This window comes from Peromyscus leucopus, chromosome 19 (genome assembly GCF_004664715.2).
Source record: "Peromyscus leucopus breed LL Stock chromosome 19, UCI_PerLeu_2.1, whole genome shotgun sequence".
Lineage (NCBI taxonomy): Eukaryota > Metazoa > Chordata > Mammalia > Rodentia > Cricetidae > Peromyscus > Peromyscus leucopus.
The window spans coordinates 61,874,609-61,900,137 of NC_051079.1; the positions used below are offsets into that span (position 1 = coordinate 61,874,609).

The following is a 25,529-nucleotide window of genomic DNA, read 5'->3' on the forward strand; positions in this document are numbered from 1 at the left end:
ATGGGTTACCTTGGTCAGTTCACCATCCCCTCCCGTGGGGCCTTTGAGGGATGGGCAAGCTCTCACTTGCACCCTCATTCCCTGCTTCCGCACCATGCCCTCCCCCCTGGTTCCCAAGGAAGGGAACCTGGCCAGGGTGCAGAGACCCTGGAAGTTCCCGGAAGTAGGGGGTACCAATCCAGAGGAAGGTAGTCACAGGAACAAAGGAGGGGTGTCTCCTAGGAAAGGAAGTGGACAGACATGGGCGATCACATGCCTGCTATTTGTGGAGACAAAAACTAGGGGGCCAGGCCGTCCACGCCCCCTTGTGTTGGGACCCGAGGGCGCCTATGCTCGCTCTTGGGACAGGCAGACTTGGGAAGCAAATGCGGGGAGCTCAGGGCGCAGGCGCATGGGCCAAGGGAACCTGTGAGGGCTGCGGATGTCGTCAGCGCGCAGGCGCAGCAGAGCCCGGGCAAAGCGCGCGCCCCACGGACGCGGCAGTACGCAGGCGCCGGAGCCACCCCACTGAGGGCAGGCGTGTCAGGGCTGCACACAGGTGCCGTTCACGGGTCGGAGCCCGCAAGGCAGCCCGTGGGTTTCCGGTTCCGGGAGTAGCCAACGGCCGCGGAGGCCACAACTAGTGCTAAGGAGGAGGCTGCGGTGGAAGAGGAAGGAGAAGAAGAGTGGAGCAGGCGGGACGCGCGCGGGCGGGATCCTCCCCATGGGTCCCCGGGCCTAGAGCGCCGCAGGCTGCGGGCCTCGTGTCAAGCTGGTGAGCCAGCCGCGCGTGTGCAAGTGGAGAGGGAGAGAGAGAGAGAGAGAGCGATCTCAGGAGGAGGCTGGGAGGAATCGAGGCTCCCGAGCGCTAGCGGGGAGACGCGCAGGGCCCTGCAACCAGGAGGAGGCATGGCGTCTTCTGCGCTTTGAAAGAGAGACCTGGGGAAACTGGGCCCAAGTGGGGAAGGGAAGGAGTGTGGTTCAGGGCGATGACAGCCGTGCCGAGGTTCCGGGACGAGGAGGGATGAGGAATGGAAGAGATCGGAACGTTCAGACAGGCATCAGGCAGGCGGCCAGGTTAACGGGATAGAAACGGGGACCCTCAAAGCTGATAGTGAGAAGCCGGGACCCGAGACGGGACGGGAGAAGTAGCAGGGTTAGAATTACGAGGGACTCGAGACCCGTGGAAGACCAAAAGGAGGAGAACGTCAGAAGACGGACCCACGGATGGTATCGTCCTGGAACACAAGCAGAAACTGAGAGGCGGGTCACTATGTGAAGGAACCAGGAAGTTTCACAGGACGATAAGAGAAATCGAGAATGGCAAAGTTAGGGGGGAAGAGTGGTTAACACTGGCTGGAGGGGTGAGGGATGAGATTGGAGAGGAATTGTGGGTCAGAGTAATGAGGGAAAAGGAGTTTTGGGGAGAGCTCTTGGTTTAAGAAGGGGGGACACCGGAGGCTTCCAGGCTGAGGAATGGGAAGAACGAGGGGACTCTTGGATAGATGGAGTTGGGGACTTTCATGCACATAAATGCAGCTGAAACACTGGAAGGCATTGGAAACTCAGGTCAAGGAAAGTTTAAATGAAGTTAAACTCAAGTAGGGGCCTGAGGAGAAGAGAAATGGGGACCTCATGCCCAGAATAGGTGCAGCTTGTCTCCTCAGACAGAATGAGTAGTCTGCACCATGGAAGTAAGTATGTGGTGCAGGTCTGGGGCTAGTATTAAAGGAAACATGATTTTTGTGGCCTGGAAACAGATCCCCCACTTTCTAGAGCCTCAATTTCTTCCATGCTCTACCTGCTTCCAATCCTGCAGGCTTCTGTTCTTTTCCTGAAGCATCTATGGCTGAGGACTGGCAAGACTGCCCAGCCCTGGGCCCTGGCTGGAAGCGACGTGAGGCCTTTCGAAAGTCAGGGGCCTCTTGTGGACGCTCAGACATCTATTATCAGAGGTAATGGGTGGGTTGTGGACAGTGTTCAGTGGAGTGAGACCTAGTTAGTAGTTAAATGAATGGAGTTCACATTGTGCATGTAGTCGGTCCTTATTAAAAGTTTTGTGTTCTCACAGTCACCTATTCTTAATAAAGTTTTATTTGACCAAAGTCAGTATTCACAGTGCATTTGTGATTATTCACAGACACGTATGGGGCAGCTAAAGATTTGACTTGTCTAGTGCTTGCGTTCCCAATCAGTTGAACAAGAACCTTTGTTTCCTTTTGTACTGCAAATCGGGCATTCTTTCTGTTGTCTATTTAGTGCTATAGTTTTCTTGCCAAATTTGTTTAAAATGACTCCCAAATAAAGTTCTGAAGGTTTTCTAGTGTTCTGAGTGCAAGAAGACGGTCACGTGCTTTTCCTCGTCAGATAAGTTTCTTCCATGAATTGCATGTACTATCCGCTTGAGTTACAATGTTAAGGCTCAGAAATGGTGCGTCCTGAAAGAGAAGAGGAAACTTGCTGGGATTGTGTGAGGCCGCTCTGGGAAGAACAAAAACTAACATCTGTAGCACTTGATGAAGCATCGGAGGAGTTGGGAAAGCAGCTAATCTGTAGATGTGTGAACTGGTGGCCAGTAAAGCATAGTGAACAGCATTGTTGTGAAGAAGGCCCAAGACTTATTAGCCAGCATTAGGAAAATGTAAACCATTTTAGCTGCTTCTGGCTGGCTTGCGTGTTTCATAAGGTGATATGGCATGAAGACCTTAAACTTGTGATACAGGTTCTGTACATCAGGTGTGTTCAGAAAAACAAAACCAAAACACTGGCAGACAAACGTAGACAGAACATCCTCTGAAGCCAGTGGCCCTTAATCATTAACCGATCATGGAGTCATTTGTAAGAAAGAATGTTACAGTGTCTTGAAGCACATACAACAAGACTGTGCATTGATGAGCTGCTGAAAATGTGGCGGCCATGCAGGAACCTACTGTGTATTTCCTGTGGGAGCAGTGGTTCTTGTTCCATAAATTCAGGGTGTTTGTAGCAACTTCCTAACACATAATTACTACATATATAATGAGAATTGACTGTAAATACATCGGCCTTGAGGTTCAGAAGCATGTGTTAGAATGTATTTTTGATAGAGCTATTAACATTTCTCCACCCTTCCTGTTTATCTGAGTTGCCATTTCCCTAGAAGAATGTAATACAATTTCAGATAGTTTTCATTATGTTTATAACTTTTTCACATATGAAATTTTATAACAATTTCAAAACTTAAAAGTAATTGTCAAAAGATACATATTTCTCAGAATAGTAAATTGGTTTGTTAGTTTTGTGGATGCTGGTAGGAAATGTACTTATGGGCCAAGGATAAAAAAAGCTTCTCACAGTAGTATCAGAACCGAAAATATCTGTTTCTGACCTCTCCCGGAATCCCAGTTCCCATTGGATGACGTAAAGAGGCCTAAGTAGCATATATGCGGCACTGTCTATTGGAAAGACAGCCTGTCTGTTTGAGCATAGGTAATCAAGGAGCAGTACAATAAGCATGCTGCCCTTCCCTGGAAGGGGACCTTTTCTAAAGTTACTTGTTTTTAGAGACAACGAGAAGGTAGTTTGTTTCAAGAGACACTGAATGCCTCTCACAATTCTTGCAGAAGTGAAAAGACTTGGAGTGTCATCCCTCAATATTAGCTACTTACACTTTGTATTGAATGTAGTTTCACTTTCATGTTTAAAAAATACCTCTGTTCTAAGCTTTAATGCTCATTCATTTGGTATGTAATACATAACATATTTAAGTACTGGGTACTTGTCTAACGTTCATGAAGCCATGGGTTTGATTTCCAGGACTACATAAACTAAGTGTGGTAGTTAGTACACTTCTGAAATCCTAGCACTGGCGTGGAAGTGGCAGGAGGATCAGAAGTTCTAGGTCATCTTTCTTTACATAGGAGTTTCAAAGCCCTCTAGGTTAAAATGATATCCCCATCTCGAAGCAGAACAAAACAAAATACATATTTTATACATGTTACTTAATATGTGTTTTGTGTCGATTTTTACTCATATTTTCAACACTAATAGTGTTACATGTTGTAAGTATATTTGTATGTCTTTATTTTTATTCATTTTTGAGACAAGGTTGCTTTCTACAGAGCCTTGGCTACACTGGAACTCATTGTGTAGACCAGGCTGGCCTTAAACTCATATTCATCCACCTGCCATTGCCCCCCAAGTGCAGAGATTAAAGGCATGTGCTACCATGCCCTGCCTGTTTTATGTGTCTGTACCAATAGTAATACAATCTGAGAAATATACAGTGAATACAGTTACACAAACTTGGGTGACATAATATACTACATTACACACCTAAGTCAAATGTTCATATAGTCATACGTTGCTTACTAGGACTGATATATTCTGAGAAACATGTTATTTAATGATTTTTCATGTGAAAACCATAGATTATAAAACTAGGACATGTGTCCTTAGACAATATTGTCTTATGGGACTATTGTGTATATGCAGTTGATCATTGATGAGAGCATCATTGAATACCATATAATTGTATAAGCTATGGAATATGCTCCTATGCTGAACAAAAATCATGAGATTAAATCAAACATGAGAGAATTATGAAGTCAAAAGAAGCAGTAACCATTTAATTATATTAGGTTACCACTAGTCTAACATTGCAGTTTCACAGTACATTCATTTTTTTGTTAAGTAGGACTCTAAAATGATAAGAATCACTAAGTTTATAAACCAGTAATTATAATTATTATTAATGAAGCATGTACTGTACATCAGTGTGCAATACACTAGGCTTGTTTACTCTTTTATTCACCACTTGTGTATATACTTTTGTATACACCACTGCAGGTGCCTGAATACTGTTTTGTGCTATGACATTAACATTATTACAGTATTGTCAGATAATAGAATTTTCCCCTGTATTATAATTCTATGTGATTACCATAGAATATGTGATGTCATGGATCAAAATGAGGTTCACAGTTGTATTATTTATTAACATTTGTCTGCATGCTGGTATTTATGTTCATATTTTGTATTCCTGTTAGTTATATTGAAGGACTTGGGTGAGGCTCACAGGCTGAATCCAACTGTTTCCAACATCTCACCGGATCTGTGGGGATGTTCTATGGGGGGCATGACATTAACGCCATCTTGGTGCCAATTCCTTCTGGTTCATTCTCAGCCCCACAGGAGAGAAGATTCGAAGCAAAGTTGAGCTGACTCGATACCTGGGCCCTGCATGTGACCTCACCCTCTTCAACTTCAGACAAGGCATCTTGTGCTACCCGGTTCCCAAGGTGCTTCACAGTGTCAGTGTCTGCAGGGGCCTCTGAGTCACATGGCACCCGTGTACTGACTCACATTCTTGCTGTCTTCACCTCCAGACCCATCCCTTGCCTGCCCCCAACAAGAAGAAAAAGAAGCCTTCTAAACCAGCCAAGGCTAAGCAACGTCAGGTTGGGCCCCAGAAGAGTGAGGTCAGGAAGGAGCCTCCACGGAAGGGGCGTAAGGCTGGCGCTGGCGCTGCTGTTGGCTCTGGCGCTGCTGCGGGCGCAGCTCCAGCCTCGTTACCGGCACTTGGGTGAGTGTTGGCCTAAGGTGAGCCATGCGGGTGAGGCTTGGGATTGGGAGCACTGACCTCGGCTCTTTTCCTTTTAGGTGCTGTGAGAATTGTGGGATCCGCCTCTCATGGGATTGTATCAAAAGGCAGAGGTTGAAGGCGTTGTGCAAAGACTGCCGAGGTGAGTTCGTCCCTAGGGAGAGGGAGACGGACCACATCTTAGACCCAGTGGCAGGCTAGGCTGGAGGGTGTATGGTACGTGTCAGGATGGAGGCTTTGGGCATGGATGGGATCAGCCTGTGACGCCACTCTGTTGGCATAGGGAGAGGTGAAAGTCAGGCTGACGGCAGGAGCTGCAGCCGTGTGTCTGTGTCTGCCCCTTTCATTCCCATTTCTCTCCATTCTTCTTCCACCAGCACAGAGAATTGCCTTCAACCGAGAACAGAGAATGTTTAGGGTAAGAACAACATGTCTCCTTACAGTCTACAAGGGAGCAGGATGTGATAGGACTGATGGAGCATTTAGCATTGATGACAGGTCTGCAGGGCATGATAGGTTGGTTTTTGTTGTTGTTTTTTAAATAGAGAGTTGGCTGTTGGTTTGTTTGTAGATGCAGTAATGGGAATTAACGGGGTAGCAGTAGACACGGGGATGAATTTAACAGGGCACTAGGAGAAGGCACAGTAGCGGTCTTGGTGTCGGCAAGCTAGTCAGTAGTTTCGGAGCTGTACTAAGAAGGCTAATGGAGACGAATGAGTACAGCAAACACTTGGAAGGGCAGTCGTTGTGGACCCCTTCCTAGGCTTCTGATCTCACCCCATCCCTTGCTGACAGAGAGTCGGCTGTGGAGAGTGTACGGCTTGCCTTGTAAAAGAAGACTGTGGGGCTTGCTCCATCTGCCGCCTGCAGCTGCCCCATGACGTGGCCTCGGAGCTCTTCTGCAAGTGTGAGCGAAGACGCTGCCTCCGGATTGTGGAGAAGGTGAGGCAGTCAGGTGAGGTGGGTCAAGGCTCTGCTCAGTCCCGGGCCTTCAAGGCCCTGACCCCATAGGTCACAACTCGGGCTCCCCCCACAGAGCCGAGGGTGTGGAGTGTGCCGGGGTTGTCAGACCCAAGAGGACTGTGGCCGTTGCCGAGTCTGCCTTCGCCCAGCCCGCCCTGGTCTCAAGCGCCAGTGGAGGTGTTTGCAGCGGCGCTGCTTTTGGGTGAGTCAGGCGGGAGGGGCCACACTGGTGGAGCCCGGCCGGCCCGAGCTCATCCTGCTGTTACGTTTACCACCGATGCTGCGGTTGCTTCCTCCCGGTGGCTTTGCCTGCCTCATGTCTTCTTTTCTTTTCTGTCCATGCTCGCCTCCTTGGTTCTGCCTACCTGCCTTTCTCTGCCAGCACTTTGCCCATCGCTTCCGTGGTCACCCTCAAGGATGTCACCAGTGCCCTCCTCAGGTTGTGGTTTCCCCTACTGTGAGTGCCGACCAGTCATTGCATGCTCTCTGCACTCCCTGGGGGTCCTGTGCCGACCGGGTACCACCAAGCCTCACTGTCTCTGCTTCTAGGGTAAGCGTGACTGTCGAAAGAGCGGCTCGAAGGTGGCTGCCCGACGTCACTCCCGAGCCCAGCCCCTGCCGCCACGTCCTGCATCCCAGCACCCAGAGCCCACAGAGCTGGTAAGGCCCCGGTGGGCAGGGGGAAGGCACAACCCTAAACTTCCTCGGGACCTGCCCTGACCCAACACGTTTGCCTCTGCAGCACATCAGCGACCTAGCGCCCACATCACCTGCTGAGTTCATCTATTACTGTGTAGACGAGGACGAGCTAGTGAGTGGCCCCACCTACCTGGGTAAACCTAGACGCTCCTGATGCTTCGTTAGCCCAAGGAAGCAGATGCTGAAGCGGTAGTAGGGAGTGATAGTGAGTACTAGATGGGAAAGCAGTTGCCGGGAAAGGAGAAGGAAGGTTCAGCAGCACAGTGCTTCCTGTCAGGCGGACCAGCATCAGTGGCTGGTGCAGGACAAGCAGGCTGAATGGTGGCGCTCACAAGGGTGCAGGGCAACACGTCAACGCAGCTGGCAGTGGTGAGGACCGGTGGCAGTGAGGGCCCAAGACACTGTCTTGAACGCAGGTGCTCTCTCTGATGATGCAGTAATGCAGTGGCCTCAGCCCTAGTGGTCTTGGAGGCCGCGTGGCACAGTGATCGTGGCCTATTTTGAAGTCGCAGATGCCGAGGAGAGGTAGCAGGCTGAGGCTCGTGTGTAGACAGCTCCTCCATGGGGCTCGAGGAACCAGACCCAGCCCTGCAGCGGGTGTGGAGGACGGCCTCTCCTAGCCTTAGTGACAGCAGCCCCATTCCCCTCCACCCCAGCAGCCCTACACGAACCACCAACGGCAGAACCGCAAGTGCGGGGCCTGTGCAGCCTGCCTACGGCGGATGGACTGCGGCCACTGCGACTTCTGCTGCGACAAGCCCAAATTCGGGGGCAGCAACCAGAAGCGCCAGAAGTGTCGTTGGCGCCAGTGCCTGCAGTTTGCCATGGTGGGTGGGGCAGGAAGGGTTAGGTGGATGGGCTAGGTTGGGCCCAGCCCACCCCTGTGTCTGGGAGCAGTGGGCAGGCCTGGTAGATGGGTGGGTGGTGTAGTGACCGTCGTGGAGGATGAGCAGCTGCTGTGCTGGGCTGAGTGAGTCCAGCTGTACTGCCATTGCAAACAGGAGACTGTAGAGGTTCAGTGGTGAGCGCGCGCTCGTGTAGGCAGCAGCAGCTTCTGTGCCGGCTCTGACAACGGGAAGTTAGCGGGCACGTTGAGTAGGGCAGGGTGGGTACGGTCGGATGGCACCAGGTTGACCACACCACCCAATTTTTCTCACAGAAGCGGCTGCTGCCCAGTACCGGGTCAGGGTCCGAGGAGGGAGCAGGACTGCCTCCATGTCGCCCTTGTCGAAAGAGGCCTGGTTCTCCTCGACGACGACTCCGTCGGATCGCTCCCTCAAAGGCCCCTTTGGCTGTGCTCACCACCCCACCAGGCCCTGCCCGGGCTTCAGCAAAGCAGCAAGCAGGTAGAGGCTTTGTGCTGCCCCCACCTGACACAGACTTTGTGTTTTTACAAGAGGGTGCCGCCAGTCCTGTGCAGGTGCCTGGCCCTGCCGCAGCTTCCTCGGAAGCCCCGTTACAGGTAAGGCTCTCCTCCCGCTGCTCCAAGCTCTACCCAGCCTTGTGCCGCGGATCTGAGACCAAGGCTGCTGCCCTCCTCCCTTATGCAGGAGGCCCAGAGTTGGGGTGTAGCCATGCCGCAGGTGAAGCAGGAGAAGACGGACGCCCCAGAGGAGTGGACATCAGGCACAGGCTTCCCGACCTCTGCACTGCAGCCTGGCTACCCTAGCAAGGTTAGCGAGGCAGTGGGTGTCCTGGGGCTGCCGTGCAGGTTGTCCGTAAACAAAACTGTAGTGAGCCCTGACGGCGGCGGCTGCGGCACTGTGAATAGTGACGGTGTGTTGATGAGGACCGTTCTCTTGAACTACCCAGCGTGTCTAGCAGGTGCCTTCCTCTCCATAGGCGGCTAAGTGTCTGCTGTACTGCCCAGCTCACAGGAGCCTGAAGATCGTTGAGGAGTTGGAAAGGTTCATAGACAGAGAGGTGGCATTTAGTTATAAAAGCAAGGTCTGTCTGCATAATGGGTTAGCTAAAAACGGCCTCAGCTGGCCCTGCCCTAACTGCTGCCCTTCTTCAATCTTCCAGGCACTAGACTCAGACCTTCCACCCGTGAAACAAGAGCCCCCTGGCCCTGAGGAGGATAGAGAAGAAAACAGAGAAGATTATGTCTCTGAATCAGTCCCGGAGGAGGAGGCAGGAGGGGTTGGCACACCAGTGGTCAGTGCTGGGGGATGTCGCCGCCCTACCCTGACCTTGCCTGCTCTCCTCCTGTCATGCTGACCCATGATGTTAATTCTTCCCTAGATCACGGAGATTTTCAGCCTGGGTGGAACCCGTCTCCGGGATGCAGCAGCCTGGTTGCCAAGGTGTGCCCCATATAGTTAGGTGTGGGGACGGGTGGGTGCCGGCCAGGTGTGGGCCCTGAGTTTTAAACGTGGGTCAGCAATTTGATTGGGTATAGAGGGACATAAAGGCCTACAATCATTACAGTGCACAGCCAGTAAGGGAGTGTGTGTGTGTGTGTGTGTGTGTGTGTGTGTGTGTGTGTGTGTAGCACTGTAACCATTACAGTGCACAGCCAGTAAGGGAGTGTGTGTGTGTGTGTTTGTGTGTGTGTGTGTGTGTGCGTGCAGCACTGTAAGCTTGCTCCTGAGACCCAGCCTGTTGGTATTCCAGGGCTCTCTTCTTGGGGAAGGAACAGAAGGACTGATGCTCCACAATGAGATTTGAAAGAAAACAGATAAAGTGAGGCTGGTCCTCAACTCCCTAAGAAAATCCTTTTAAGAGTCAGACTTGATATATCTAATACATTCTTACTCAGATCACCATTTGTGGTCTTGAAGGCCTTTGAAGTCCCCTGAGCCCATTGTTGGGTGAGCTGTTCCCTGATGATGGGAAGAATGTGGATCACACAGATGACATTGGCCTTGCCCAAGCTGTAGAGTTGGTTAGGGGATTGGGCTTTAAGTGACTCTGTGGCTGAGTCTGTTTGTTTAGCTGTGTGATTTCAAGTGTACCCCCCACTTCCTCGAGTAGCCTCTGTGGGTAGGTTTGGGCTGTGCATCCCAAGCCTTTCCTGTTGAGTTGACTGTTGCAGGTGCTGTGTAGAACTGCCCCACATGTCTAGTGACAGAAGTGAGGAGAGAGGCCATTGTAGTGGGAGGACCACCCCTATGGTTAAAAAACTCTTTAGCCAAGCACCTGGATTCCTTGGTTCCCACACACCAGTTTTAACTGCTAGAAACCTGCTAGTGTACCTTGTGGATAGCGGGTGGAGATGCCTGAGACTGCCTGGTGTACAGCAGCTGGGGACTTCCACTGCAGCCTGTGAGGCTCAGCTCCAAGGAGATGCACGATCCCGGGTTTCCAGGGGCTTAGGATTTTCTGGAAGATGAAATTGTTTCCTCTTAACAGAGAAGTGCTGTACTGTTTGCCTTGCTAGTCTGTAGAAGACAGAACAGTGAGTATAGGTGAAAAAGGAGAAATTGATGCAGATGCAAAATAGTAGGAAATGGTTTTGTGATTCTGTTTTATACATGGCAAACCTCATTCAACAGACAGACCTGCTCCCTCTTCTCTAGGTCCAAGGACCTTAAAAATCCTGAAGCTAAAATGCAGTAGACTGGAGGCCTCTGCTGACTGTAGGCCTGAAGGTGATATTTGCAGATCGGCTTTATGAGAATCAACCCTGATCTACCAGGGGCTGGGCCATGGTTTGGTTGCAGAGCTTGTTTGTGAATGAACCCTAGGAGAAAATCCTGCAAGCACAATCGAGGAACAGGCCTGCCCGGTCCTGGAAGCTTAGCGGAAGCCAGCTGGAGAGGAAGAGAAAGAGTAGAAGGCTGGGAGAACGTCTGCTCCTCCAAGGATCTCGAGGCGATGAGAAGTTGGATGTAGGGTAGGGAGGGATATAACTGAAGCCCCGACAAACAACTCAAACAAGCCATCTTCATAACTGTTTGTTGGTGGCTTCTGGATGAGACCTGGCAGTGTGTCTGAACATTTTCTCAGGGAAACAGCAGTTGAAATGCTACAGAATAAAGGAGGAAAAGGCATTGTTTGGTGAGCTCCTCCTGTGGAGAGCCACTTCCTAAACCCTCACAGGAGTCCTTAGGAAGACAGTGAGTGACATTGTGCACTTTTGCAGGAGGGGAAACAGACCCAGAAGAGGTGAATGTTCCCAGTGTCAGACAGCTGGTGTTGGTAGTCTAGAAATACATCAGGCTATAACAGCTTTCTTCTTTAATCCACTAAACTGTTAACTGCAATCTTTTGTGCAATAATGTATATTACAGTAACAGTTTTAGTAACTTTGAAAATAGCAGTGGATCACTATGAACGCTAAGATATCCTTTACACTTTTGCCTCCATTGTGGTTTAGGGATTCCCAGACTGTGGGTGGATGGGGTCACCTTCTGGACAGAGCATTGATTCATTTGGAATCCAGATTCCCTGAAGGCCCTGGATGCTGCATAGGACCCCTGACTCCCGAAAGTGTGTTCTTGCCCACTGCTGGCTGACTGTTTACTTGAGCCCAGATGGTCTCCCTTTGGCCGGAGCAGTGCTTGGAACTAAAGCTGTCAGCCTGGCCCATCTTTTCCTGGCAGCATCTTTTCTCTGATGTCTTTTGTACTTGTTTCCTGCCCTCAGCCCAAATGTTTGTTAGGAGGCTGAATGAATTTATGCACTGAGTCCTGCCCAAGGGCTGGACTTGGCTCAGCCTTACCTCATTTTCTATCCTTAAAATGCCAAAAAGATATATAATTGGTTGCTTAGCCAGCTTTACAGGGCTAGGACTGAGTGCCTCGTCATCCTTTGTGTCCTGTGTGTGCCCCTTTGCTTTAACCTAGCCCCTAGGTAATTCAGATGGGGATTACTCATCTCTTATTTCCACCTCACGAGGCACAGCTCTCTGCCACCCTCTACTCTTGCTTTGTCTACTTCTGTCCTGGAATCATTGCTCTTTAACCCCCAGAGCACACCACTTGTCCCTAGTATTCTAGTAATCCTGACAGCGACGTTCTAAGAGTAATGCCTTTGGTTGGCATTTGACTTGTGAATGAAGATTCTGATTACTATGTATTGATTAGGGTACAATCAAAAGATCAGAACCACTACAACAAAGAATAGTGTATGTGTTGTAAGGGAATTTTGGGAGACATTTTACATTATATAATTTTGGGAGATGGTTTAATAGCCTCTAAGGCTGTCATTTGTATGTAGTGCTGGAACTTAAAAGTATTCAGGACAGTCAGTCAGAAAGGGAAGGTGGATGGACAAATGGGATCCCATGAACAAGAGTTGGAATTCAAGAAGATGGCCTGGAACCCATGTCAGTGTCTCATCGTCTCCAGCTTCGATGATGTCTGTGTCCTGCAGAAGCTAGTGTCCTTCCTCAGAGTGAAGTAGCATCTGACCTAGGACTAGAGAAGCTGAAGGAAGATCCCAGGGAAGTTGTAGCAGCTGAAGGCCTGCCTGTAGGACTTGCTGTTTCCCCATACCAAGGTGAGACAGCAGATTAATGACCACTTGTATGAACTGCAACATGCCTGGTATCCCTGCAACAACTTTCCAACAGCCTGCTGCTGCTGCCTCACTTCTGCTAACCACAATGTTTCTGGATTTTCTTAACTAGAAGTCTGTGGGGAAGGATTCTGGGAAGCATAGTCTAGTCAAGGTGACATGTTAGAAAGCCACCCTGCCATGATGCAGCTCCTAAAGGTCTCAGCAATCACCTGAGGATAACTGACAGAAGTACATTGGGGGAATCGTAAAGACCATGGATTCATGATGGTCCCAGCAAGCAAAGAAATCCTGTCAAGCTCATCCATAACAGTCTTGCTGGTCTCAGCTGTATATGTGTTACTCATCCAAGTATTGAAAACTTGGCCCATAGTTATCACTGTACATGATACTGAGGTCTAGAAATGCAATTTTATAAAATGCATCAGTATATATTACAAGTGATACACAGATCTCCAGTTTATTATGGACATTGATGCTCAAAATATAGAATCTAGTATATTATGGAGAAGCCAGTCCTTGTTTGAGTTTTTTGAGATGCTCCAGAAGTTGGAAACAACTTAATCGTTTCTATTTCTAAGCTGTTCTATTTTAAAATTATTTTAAAATAATTTTCTTGTTCTACTTATTGGTTTTTATGTTAGTTTTTCTTTGAGGAATGTTTGGTGGTGGTAACAGTGTTGACTGCTGTGGAAAATTTGGGATAGTGGGTGGCAAGATGAAGGTCAGTTCTGTCATTTCCCTAGGCTTCAGATTTCCATAGCTGCAGGCTAAGGCACTGTGCTACTCATCCACCTTGCAGTCTAAAAGTCTCCTCCACGCCTGGACTGGCTGAGAAGACCATTGGGTAGATTCTAAAGCTGGTACCAGGCACCCTGGGGCAGAGTCTGCAAGCAGTCCCTCCTGTGGTACAGAGAAGCCGGTTCCACTCTTCAGAGGATGGTGGAACAGTCTGCGAGTTTCCTCACTAGGCTCATCACCTGACTGCTCTGTGGTATGAGCTCAGGATGGTGGTGTGATGTCTGCAAGCAGCTGGCTGCCTCTAAGGGTCAGCTTCCCCAGGCTTTCCCAAACTCACAAACAGGACCTCTGTGGCTACATGAATCTCAAGGGTGTGGGGCCGGCAGCCCCAATCTCTGGGGTCTTTGACAAACCCTGCTCAAGGGGTTTCCTCCCTTCTGTGGAGAAAATATGTGCTGGGGACGAGGGGAGACCCACCCAAAGACCAGCACCTAGAGCCGCTCAGATGAAGGAGCTGCCCCTCTGGACATTGTTGGGGAACCCAGACAGCCTCTTAATTTTTTTTTTCTTTTTTGTTTGTTTCAGGCTACATAAACTGTTAGCAGTAAATGAAAATGAGTATTTTACTCAACTGCAGTTGAAAGAAGAAATATTGTAGGAGAGAAAAAACAATTATTATTAAGAGAAGAAAGACATTCTTTTGTGGCTGAAAAGCTGAACCCGGAATTCAGGAAATGGAATCCAAATCTAGAGATGTACCATGTAGAAAACCTGAAGTGGTTGGGTTACAAATCATTAAGCATGCTAATTTTGAAGGAAACTGACCTTAAGAGGGCATACACATGAGTTGCACTCAGACTATTAGTATCCGTCAGTGACTGACCTTGTTACTGACCCTCCCTCGTCTACTTTTCTGTTCTTATTCTCCCCCACTTAAGAGCAGGGGTACCAAAGCAGCATTCATAATTGGCTCTTCAACATTATAACTCCATCTTACTGTTGATGGGAACTACAGCTGTGGTCCCCACGAGTGCTGGGGACAATCTAGTTCCCTGGACTATGTTGCCAGTTTTGCCTGAGTTTCTGGCTCAAGAATTGAGTAGCTGAACTTGTGATCTGCAAGTGCTGGTCCACTCTGATTCCTCCGTTCAGACTATCGTGTTCAGCCCAGTAAGACTACTTACTGCCCCACCAGTGCGTCTGACCTGCCTGCTTCCTGTGTTCACCCAAGTGTAAGCCCCATTCTCCGTTCGGTGCAGTGGGAAGATTCTCTTCACAGATATTACTGGTTGTGTGGCTCTATATAGCACTTAAGCTCTTTGAGCCTTAATCGATTTCATTATAAAATAAAGCTAATGATACTTTCAGTTCCTTCAACCCTGTAAGATTGTTGTCAACCTCAAAGGTTGTTTCTGGAAATATTTTGCAAATTGTAAAAAAAAAAAAATCAAGCATAATTTTGCCATGTGATTATTACCGCCATCAATATTAACTTCAAGGTAGTAGAAAATTTAACCTTGTCACTCATGGCCCACTAACCTTTCACGTGCTTTTAGGTCAATTACAGGTGACAGCGAACTGGATTGTTTTGACCCTTCAGTTAGAGGTGTGCCCCGTCTGGTTCCATTACTCCACTACCACCACTCCCCCATCCAGTGGTGGGGCATCTGGCAAGCCCTGGAGGACGAGAAGGAGGTGTTCCTGCCAGGGGCCGGGCAATGGATGGGCGGGGTGATAACAGCAGAGTGCTGTTACGGGCCAGTGACCAGGGAGGGACAACTTCCGCTTGACCCGCCCACCTTCACTAGCGGCTCGTAGGAGGGGTGGCTCACCATGGCAACGGGCATCTGCGTCTAGGAATTAGACTCCGCTGGGCGTTGCGGTTCCCGGTTCCTGGTCGCAGCCATCCCAAGGAGACTTGAAAATGTACAGCCAACGGTTTGGCACTGTCCCCAGGGAATTTAAAGGCCCCACTCCCAAGGCGGTGATCATAGTAAGTACAGGCTGTTTGTACGGGAAGCTTACGACTTTTTGCATCTGGTGGAGCCTGTCCTTCACCTGGGAAGCAGGTCCCTGATGCAGCGGGGTTTGAGGAAGAAAAGGTTGTTGCTCACCTGTCTATCATTCTGCCCACACCCACCCCATCCTTTTCTACTCCAACCTCTAGCTACAATCACCACTTGGGATCTTTGTGTTTTTGTTTTGCCTTCAGTCTCCTCCAAAAGGAAAGATCTGACCCCTTGCTATGAGCTTGGGTGTTAGAGCATTATGGAAGGGCACTGGGCCAGGAGGCAGATCTATACTGGCTATGGTTCAATGGCACAACCTTGGATTGCTCTTGTGACCCTATGGAAATAGTCTATAGAAAAGGACTTGGGCTTTGAATGCTGTGTGTGATAATGGAATGTTCCCTGTGCCCCCCTAAATGAGTAAATAGCTGGTGTGGTAGGGACAAAAGTGCCCCTACAGACTGAAAGCAAGCCAGGTAGTTGCCTCCTAGGATGGGCTGATAATGGTAGCCCATAAGAATGGAATTTAATTTTGCTCAGAATACACGCACTCCTATGGGCTTCTTTATTCCTGCAAACTGGTTTCTACAGACCAGAAAAACGTGCACTGTGTAATTAGAGTTATGGCTGGAACCACTACAGGGTGTATAGCACTAAAGAATAATCAGGGGTAAATCCAGTGACCCTGGGAGTTTCCCCTTCATTAAAAGCCCCATTCACATGGTGGAAAAGCTTCCTCCTAAATAAGCCATTAAAAGTAGGTAGACGGTTATGGTCTCTATGGTGGCAACTTGTGGAAGAAAGATTTGGGCTAGTCAAGAATACAGCTGTAATATGGTACATAGGGCACATACCATATTTCCACTTACAGACCTCCCTCTTCTCTAGGTCCAAGGACTATAGAATCTGGCCCTGGAAGAAAGTAGTCTGGAAACTGCTGTGGGCTTTAAGGGCTCAAGATAACTCCATGAGGGACAGAATCAGAACACTTTTGGGTCATGTATCTCAATGTAGTGCTCAGGGTCCAGGCCCTTTGTTGGAGAACATATTTATGTTCATAACCAATAAGGATCAGAAAAAAAAAAAAAAAAAAAAAAAAAAAAAAAAAAAAAAAAAAAAAAAAAAAAAAAAACCCAGACTGCTAAAGCTGAACCAGGCCACTGAATACTGTGTGCTTACAGAAAAAGAAATAGGAGGCAAAAGAAGGCAGAGTTGTTTCTTTTTCTCTGGTGTATAAGTGTGTGATAAGAAATGCAGACATGATGCCAAGTGGTGGTGGTGGCGGCGGCGGCGGCGGCGGCTGCGCACGCCTTTAATCCCAGCACTTGGGAGGCAGAGCCAGGCGGATCTCTGTGAGTTCGAGGCCAGCCTGATATACTGAGCAAGTTCCAGGATAGGCTCTAAAGCTACACAGAGAAATCCTGTCTCAAAAAACAAAACAAAACAAACAAACAAACAAAAAAAACCAAAAAAAAAAAACCAAAAAACAAAACAAAACAAAAAAAAAAAACAGAGAGAGAGAGAGAGAAGAAAAGAAATGCAGATATGAAAGGATGAGAGGTAACAATTGATGAAGCATAGACTCTCAGAAATTCTCTAGGAAAAAGCAATTAAAAAAAAAGAATAGTGAGGTGAGTAGCCACCTAGTGTGTAGGCCAGATTCAAATCTAGATGAAGTCACTGTTCTTTAAAATAGGAACCTGAGATGTTATAGTAGCCAAGTCCTTCCTTGATCTTCACAAATCTTTGCTCTTTCTTTAGTGTGGTCAGAGCATTAGTGTCCATTATTATAGTTGCTAACCACATATGACTTCACTTCTGGAAATGTGTTGAGTCACATTTTGAAAAGATAATATTCTGGATATATTGGATAAATAAAATATATTATCACAATCAATTTCCTATTTTCACTTAACTAATTCAGTTACAAGAAAAACTTCAGTTATGTATCTGTAGTATATTTCTATTGAACAGTGTGGATTTTGGTCATTGACAAGCCTGTTCCTTGATTGGTATCACCTTTTTCCGTTTTTTAGACAATTCAAGGTCCTTCCTTCATCCAGAGACTGGGAACTCAGCTAGGTGTGGTGATACACGCCTGTAACTACAACATTTGGGAGGGAGAGGCAGATGATCAGTTAAAGAGAAACCTGGAGCCAGCCAGAGCTACATGATACCATGTCTCAATGCCCCAAGCCTTCCAAGGCTTCCAGGTCTAGCTACCACCCACGCTATTTCTCATCAACTCTTACCCATGTTCCCCCTTTAGTCAAAGTGTACTTCAGGTCTTGATTCCTGTCCTGACAGCTATCAATAATTGCATCTAGCTGGCCTGTGAATTGTTCTCAGCCCACCCTTGTCTACCAGAAGCCTAAGTTCTTGCTGTGTCTCCTGCCCAAGTGACCCTGAGCTACTTCATTGTCACAGAATCTGTACTCATAAAATACCAGGATTGTTAGAGAATAGTAGTTTAATTAAATTACTCTAGACTCCAAAGAGTTTTGATGTGGATTTGCTTCTCATGAGACACTTCCTACTCTTCTCTTGGGTCTGCTTCCCAGTTCATCCTATCAGCTGTGTCTAGGTACCTTTTTGTGTGCCCCAAACCCGAAACATTTCTGCCCCGCCTGCAGGGCTTCAACGGGTTCTCGACCACCCTAAGGAGGGAATGTAGGGACAGGAGATACAAAGGAAAGACACCAAGTCTGGATTCTGATCAAGGTGCACTTTATTTCTCTTCCACAAAGGTTTATATAGCTCCACAGGGTGGGGGGGGGAGCAAGAAGCTGTCATCTGCATAAGGTGGGGCAAGCTAACAGGATGTTTGTATAGGATGTTTACAGGGTGAGAGGGTCAAGGGCTCTGACTCAGTGAGTGTCCTGTTGCTAGGCAACCTGACTGTAAGATGATCTAGTTTCCTGTCTTATTGGGGTTCTGTATTTTTCCACTAACTAGAGATTCTGTCCTTGTCCCTGATACTTTTCATCAGTTTATCTTTGGATGCTGTGTTTGTTTATTTCCTTTCAATGCTCTACTACAAATCCCCAACCCAGTATCTGATAATCCTGGCACCAATGTTCTAAATGTAATTCAGCAGAATAATGAGTCCGCCTGTGCCTTCTGGGTTTATTTCTATGAATGAGCACCCACATGCCACCACTCACCCAAGGATTACTGCATAAAACTGCTGCTGAAAACATGATGTTCAAAATTACTGATTTCTTGGTGGCACCAAAAGGTACAGAGACTGAATCAAGACCACCCAGAAACACTTGTTCACTCACTTATATTGAGAGACTAAATGTGGGAAGAGTAGGCTCAATGCTAGTGATACAGAAATGATAAAGATGTAGTCAAGGAGATTTCATTTAGTGTGTGGATACATATTCAAAGTGTGTGGGCATGTTCAATGTTTGAGTGACCGTTGTGCCAAGAGAATACATTTAAAGTGTAGCATCCCAGGAAACGCTGAAGGAAGACCCCAGGCCCAAGTAGGATGCAAGAACAAAGAGCGTTTATTATACCAGCACGCATGTGCAGTTGTTTATGGTGGTATTTTATTTGTACTGAAATGTGATTTTCATTGTATGTTAAGAAATAAAGTTGCCCGGGGGTCAGAGCTATTAGAGCCATAGCAAGAGCGTGGCGGTGGTAGCGCACGCTTTTAATCCCAGCACTTGGTAGAAGAGCTAGGTAGATCTCTGTGTGTTCAGGGATACAGCCAGCATTGGAGACATACGCCTTTAAGACCTGGAGGGCGGTACTTACAGGCAGTGACGAGGCAGTCATGTGTTTGGGTTTACAACCAACGAGAAGGCAGAACAGAAAGACTATTTAAAGACAGACACACAGGAAGTAGCTCTCTTTCGGGGAAGCTAGGAGCACTGCAGGAGGTAAGATTTTAGCTCTGAGCTCTGACCTCTCGGCTTTCTCTTTTATATTGGTTCTGTGTTTTTTATTTTAATAAGACGGTTGGTTACATCTACAGTTGTTCACCTGGACAAAATGGCGGTGACCCCGAGAGGGACTGGTAGGCTCCTTTTAAGTACAGCTAAAGGACGTTTCAGGGTCAACTACATAATAACTGCTTGGTTAAGCAGGCAGCAGTTACATTAGTATATTTCTAATTGGCTGTGGTTTAGTCTTATCATTTTTGGACACATCTGCATAAGCTCTGAAGTGGCCCAGAAGGGGCTGCTGGGTTTGTCCTTGAGACACTGTTGAAAGACCCCCAGGGGAGATCTTCCTTCAGGAGAGACCCCAAACCCAAGGAACACGCCGAAACCACAGATCAGATGCAAACAGCAAGAGGGTTTATTCAGATACACAGGTACCTGGGGCAAAGTCTCTCGGAGGACTTGCGCGCCTTCCTAGGGCAAGGGGGACTTTTTATAGGATCCCAGGGGCAGAGGCGTGGTTACAGAAGTGAGAAGCATAGTTACAGGGTTCCTATTGGTTGTTTTAAAGAAGGCCAGGGTGAACTTGGGGACATATTTTTAATTCTCGGAAATTTGATGTGTGTGGCTGACTTGGCCTTGCCTAGGGTACAGTGGGTGTTTTCCCAGCCCAGCTGCTTATTCCTCAAGGCCGGTGGCCGACTACAGTTATCTCTCTCAAGGCCGGGTGGCCGGCCATAAATATCCTGTTTTGACTCAACGGTTTTTCTCCCAAGGCCGGTGGCCAACCACAGTTATCTCTCTCAAGGCCGGGTGGCCGGCCACAGCTGTGAACCCCTGTTTTTCTGGTTCTTGCCTTTCAGAATGGTGTTTCTTAGGCTAAGTTATTGGGACGGGGGGGGGGCATTTCATTGGCCCAACGCCCCATGTCCTCATAATGGAGTGGGGGTCTTTCACTGTGAGGCTGACTTAGACCCTCTGGGTTTGTCCTCTCCCTCGACCCTGAATGTAAGGGTCTTGTAGATAAGTGACCCTTTGTCGGAAAAGACACCTGTTTGTCCTTCTCAGAGAACTGGAACCTAAATTCAGCTGTGAAAATGGGAGAGTTTAACCCCTTCAAAAGAAACTGAAACTATCCCCAAAATGTCTGTCACATAGGTCTTGCATTCAAACTTTTAAAAACCAACCAAATCAGAGTAAATTTCTAATAGCAGCCCCCTCCTCCAGTCTTCTTTCCTTTCTTCATTTCTTCCTTTTTGGTCTTTCACAATTTAGTACATGTATAGTTAAATAGTAGCCCTCTTTTTTTTTTTCATTGAAAGTGTTCTGATGCTAATAACTGATTACAGTGTGCGGACAGTAGGTCACAGGGGCAGGCTTGAGAAAGCCCCTAATTCTTGTTATCCAGGTCTAGCCTATTTGAAGTACTTTGAGCATAACATTTACATCTCTGGTTGACTAAATAATTTCTAGAACCTAGTCTGTTAAATTTTTATCTATCTATCTATCTATCTATCTATCTATCTATCTACTATCATCTATCTATCTATCTATCTCCTATCTATCTATCTATCTATCTATCTATCTATCTATCTATCTATCTATCTATCTATCTACTATCATCTATCTATCTATCATCTATCTATCTATCTATCTATCTATCTATCTATCTATCTCCTATCTATCTATGTATCTATCTACTATGTATCTACTATATCTATCTATCTATCTATCTATCTATCTATCTATCTATCTATCTATCTATCATCTATCTGTCTATATTAGTTCTTTGAGAGCTTCCAGTTCCATGCCTGTTTTGCTTGTATTTACCCCAACTCCTCCCATGTCCACCTCCTTCTTCCATACTCACCCACCTTGTATGCTCTTTCTTTTTTAACCCTTCAAGACCGATTTATGCTGCCCCAATATTCTTGGATGTGTGATCTTCCACTGAGTGTGGTCAGCTTAACCAGGGGATACACTCTTAGTGAAAGTGCTCTCCCTCTCTCTTCCTCTCTCTCTTCTTCTCTTTCTCTTCCTCTTCCTCTTCCTCTCTCTCTCTCTCTCTCTCTTCTCCCCCCCTCTCTCCCTCCCTCCCTGCCTCCCCTCTCCCTCTCAGCAGCTAACAGTTGTTGCCATTTGCTCCACAGCTAGTGATGGGATTGTGTGCCCAGCTTCCCTTTCCATGTTGGGATTCAGTCTGGCTTGGGCTTACCCAGTTTTTGTGCTGTTGCGGTCACTGTGAGTTCATATGTGCAGCTCCCCTCCTGTGTCCAGAGGATGTTTTCTTGTCATCCACTGCCCCTGGCTCTCACTCTCTTTCTGCTCTCTCTTCTGCAATGATCCCCGAGCCTTGGAAGTGGGAGGGGGTACTGGAGTGCAGTATATATGTTTCCCTTGGGGCTGAGCATTTTGTAGTCTCTTATTCTATGCACTTTGACCAGTTCTGGGTGTCCATGTTAATCACCATCTACTGCAAATAGAGGCTTCTGGTGAGGGTTGAGGGATGTATTGACCTGGTGGGAATATGCAGAAAAGTGTGCAAAAAGCTGTTCAAAATTTAACTTTAATACTTTTTTCTAATTTTAATCAAAGGACTTTTTAAGAAAAATAGATGCTCTATAACTCATGATTTGACTTACGTTTCTTGAATGATGGTGCAAAAATGATAGGCATTCAGTAGGTTGCACTTTAAAATGTGAATTTGGATCTTTTCGTGGACTAGCAATATATAGTAAGGTGACTCTCAAGGCCTTGGGCATGCCGTTAAGGTGGAGCCTACACCAGGCTCAGGAGAGATCGTGAGGCCGAGTAACAGATACTCTGCAGTATTTGTGACGCTTGGTAGTTTATGTGTGTTAAATGCATTTTAGTATCTCCTGTTTACAATAGGTTTTATCAGAATGCACCTCATCACAAGTCAAAGACTCTCTGTGCTTGAGGCTAATTTGAAGGATATCAAACTCAGGGAACAAAACAAGTTAGCCTTTAGATGCTTAAGCTGCTTTTTTGGTTGTAACAGCAACAAGTTGTAACACACTTGTAAGAAGTTGTGACACACAAGTTTTTTTCTATCCACAGTCAGGCTCTTGAATTTTGCTTCTTGTCAATGACAGCTGTTGTTTGTCTTCAGCGGGCCAAGCATCCCAAGGCCCATAGGGCTGAGCAACATCTGAAACGAATCCAGCGCAGCTACCACAAGTATCACACTACTTTGGCGTCCATTAAGTCCAACGAGCAGGATCGCCTGCGAAGTGACTGGCTGGAGCACAATGACCGCAAGTACTTCGACAGCCTGGTGCGAGCGAGGACCAAGGATGCCATGCAAGGCTTCATCCTCAACACCGAAGAGAGACGCAACAGGTAAGGCTCGTGAACCCGGTAGCCCAGGCGCCCAAGTGTTCACACGTTTGATTCCTTTGAGTACTGGGGCTCAAACCCAGGGCCTCTCCTAGGCTAGGCAAGTTCTCTAACATTTCGTTATGTCCTCAGCTCACCCATGTTTAATATTGTGCATGAAACAATCAAGTGAAATAAAGGTCCTGCTAAGTTTTTCATAGTAAAACCAGTAACTGTTGTTTGTGATTATTTTTGCTTATGTTAACAACATTTTTATGGAAAAAGAGTATACTGTTGTATGGTTTGATTCTTTAATTAAAATCTGTCCACTCTGCTACTTTTGAAGATAAGCATTCATATTTTACCTGTATATTATCAAATAAAATATGGCACAGATTAAGGTCTTATTTTATGGAGACCCACAGTGACTTTTTTTTAAACATTATTTATTGGAGGGAGGGAGTGTCATTGTGCCCGTGGAGTTCAGGAGACAACTTTTGGGAGTTGGTTCTCTCCTTCCACTGTGTGGGTCCCAGGGTCAAACTCAGGTCATCAGACTATTCTTTCAACCGAAAAAGAAGTGGGGTTCTGAAGACAAAACTCATGCTTGCAAGGCAGGCGCTTTGCTGAGTTATTTCCTCAACTTAATAGTCATCTTTTATTTCTGAAGAAACAGACACTAATTCAGAAGAACAAAAGTTAGTTGGAATGATAATTTTAATGAATAAATTACTTAGTTGCTTTTTGTTTGTTTGTTTCAGGCTACGTGAACTTTTAGCATCAGAAGAAAATGAGTATTTTACTGAAATGCAATCGAAAGGAGAAACCATTGAAGAGAAAAAAGACAAAATGAGAGAGAGAACCAAGTTTTTACGAGAGAAGAAGGAGAAAGAGAGGCAGGATTTTGTGGCTGAAAAGTTGGAGCAGCAGTTCAGGTAATAAAGGGGAAGAGTGCACAAGTGGAGTGTGGACACGGGACACGGGACTGTTAGACAGACTATGGAAGGGAGACGGGCAGAAGTGCTTCGTCAAGGGAAGGAAGCAGACACTCGGTTCCCTTCCTCAAGACCATGATGGATCCCTGAGGTGGGAGGGAGAACATTAGACAGAAAATGGTAGAGTATGTGGCAATGAACAACGGGGGCCTTAAAGGGGAGGGGTGAGAGGAAGGAGAGGGGGAGGGGAGGGGGGGAGAGCCCCCTCCCATTGGAGCACCTGGGATGGGTGGGGGTTGGGCACAGAGGAGCCTTCTCAGAGAAAGCCCTGGGATCAACCTCAGGAACAAAGGAGATGCCAGATTTTGTAACTTTCTGGAGGCTGGTGGACGCTTCACACCAGTGATTTAGTTCAACATAACCTTCATGACAAAGGGCACGGAAGAGCCAGGATAAATTAAGAGCTGTCAGAGCATAGACTGCCTTCTAGTCCTCTGGCAGGCGGTGGCTGTGGGGGGCAGGGCTTGACTTCTTTAGGCTGTGGAATCTCTTTTAAGAGTGACCACTGTCTTAAAGGGCAGTCTTGCATTCTAACTGGTATATTAAAAATGATTTAGGAAAGCTAGCTCACAGTAAATCGTAGCCTTAGAAGGGTGTGCACAGTAATCATACTTTAAATCTTGGTAATCACTTAAAATTCACAGATTAAATTCATAGATCACTTAAAACACAAGTGCTCAGTTTGTCTTAAACCCTGCTCTAGGGCTCTGGGCTTGCCTCCCAAGATTGGAAGTGCCAAGTGAGGGTCATTTTCACCTCTGCCAAATACATGGTGGGTCGCCGTTTACTAGTGTCCGATTATTGCCTGGTACCGTGATCAATTCTGATCACCTAGACTTGTGATCCACTTCCTGACACAGACTACAGAGACCCTTCGCTTTCAGATCCCTGGTCTTCTCTGTACTCAGTTTGATCCCATGATTGTCTCTAGTGTCCCTTCTCATTTTGCCTTTCTACCTTAAGATGTCCTGAATCTGTTCTGATTTCATGAGACGTTTTGAAGGAAGTACCACTCCTTTGAAATGACCTATTGTGTGTTACATCATCAGAGTGTGGCAGATGCCTTTAACAGCATAAACTAAGACACATTCCTTACCTTTAAAAGAAGTGTGTGTGTGTGTGTGTGTGTGTGTGTGTGTGTGTGTGTGTGTATGTCCATCCCTGTCCTAGGTAGCTTCAGCTATCAACACAGCCTAGAGCTTGCTGAGAGAAGCCTCAGTCGAGGGATTGCCAGATCAAGTTGGCCTGTGGCCATGTCGGTGAGGAATTGTCTTGATTGATGTGAGAGGTCCCAGCCCACTGTGTGTGGCATCATCCCTAGGCAAGTGGTGGCCTGGGCTGTATAAGAAAGCTAGCAGAGCTGTGGAAGGGGGACCTCTCACAATGTACCTCATTTAGGCAAATAATTATAGGCAACTAAAGAATGTTGAGAGTGGGAGAATTAGTCTTCCAGGGGTGAGCTCCTTGGTTAGTGTTACAGTGCCAAGTGGTCAGCCCTGAAATCAAATAAAAGGGACATTGGACAGACTCAGCAGATTGTATTCATATCTTTATGCCTTTATATATCCCCAGGCATAAAGCAAAGATATTTGGAAAAGTCTCCATGATTGCTGTTTCTTCCTAGTTTTTAGAGTAAGAACATATTTATAACTAATTTATTATTCTGTGGCTATATTTTCACTGCCTCTTCTACTAAGAGGTGGACATTAAGGACATTGCTGTCATGGGGCTAAGAGCTGTGCACTGCTTTTGCATGTTCTGTTTGTAACACACAGATCTGGCAGTTCACAATCATCTGACAGTCCAGCTCCAGGGGATCTGCTGCCCTCTTCTGGACTCCATTGGCACCTGTACTCATGTGCAC

At 47.0% G+C, this 25,529-nt stretch overlaps 2 protein-coding genes and 1 long non-coding RNA gene across 21 annotated transcripts in view; 2 read left to right on the forward strand and 1 right to left on the reverse strand.

Moving 5' to 3' along the window:
• Positions 1-486: 486 nt before the first annotated feature.
• Positions 487-14,873, forward strand: Mbd1 (methyl-CpG binding domain protein 1). 19 transcript variants are annotated; one of them, XM_037197205.1, is made up of 18 exons: positions 487-754; positions 1,799-1,934; positions 5,144-5,258; positions 5,346-5,542; positions 5,620-5,702; positions 5,938-5,978; positions 6,356-6,502; positions 6,597-6,725; positions 6,906-6,980; positions 7,073-7,183; positions 7,266-7,334; positions 7,879-8,049; positions 8,382-8,684; positions 8,773-8,895; positions 9,248-9,379; positions 9,467-9,528; positions 9,839-9,907; positions 14,012-14,063. In XM_037197205.1, exons 2-17 carry the CDS (start codon positions 1,825-1,827, stop codon positions 9,870-9,872), a joined length of 1,902 nt encoding a protein of 633 aa, XP_037053100.1. In that variant the 5' UTR covers positions 487-754; positions 1,799-1,824; the 3' UTR covers positions 9,873-9,907; positions 14,012-14,063. The 19 variants fall into 19 exon arrangements, with proteins under 19 accessions (XP_037053100.1, XP_028720578.1, XP_028720579.1 ...); XM_028864745.2 differs by lacking the exon at positions 9,839-9,907 and having other exon boundaries at positions 14,012-14,873; XM_028864746.2 differs by lacking the exon at positions 9,839-9,907 and having other exon boundaries at positions 7,882-8,049; positions 14,012-14,873.
• Positions 2,056-10,748, reverse strand: LOC119086288. Its single transcript, XR_005089541.1, has 2 exons — positions 10,420-10,748; positions 2,056-2,417 (listed from the first exon to the last, which is right to left on the reverse strand). It is a non-coding gene; the product is annotated as an uncharacterized LOC119086288 (long non-coding RNA).
• An 82-nt stretch (positions 14,874-14,955) lies between the features above and the next one.
• The window catches only part of Cfap53 (cilia and flagella associated protein 53), a 58,268-nt gene continuing 47,694 nt past the window's right edge, over positions 14,956-25,529 (forward strand). Inside the window, exons 1-3 of the mRNA XM_028864765.2 lie at positions 14,956-15,419; positions 22,465-22,694; positions 23,432-23,605. Coding sequence (XP_028720598.1) covers positions 15,351-15,419; positions 22,465-22,694; positions 23,432-23,605 — 473 coding nt within the window. The 5' untranslated portion in view covers positions 14,956-15,350. The remainder of the gene's footprint in view (positions 15,420-22,464; positions 22,695-23,431; positions 23,606-25,529) is intronic.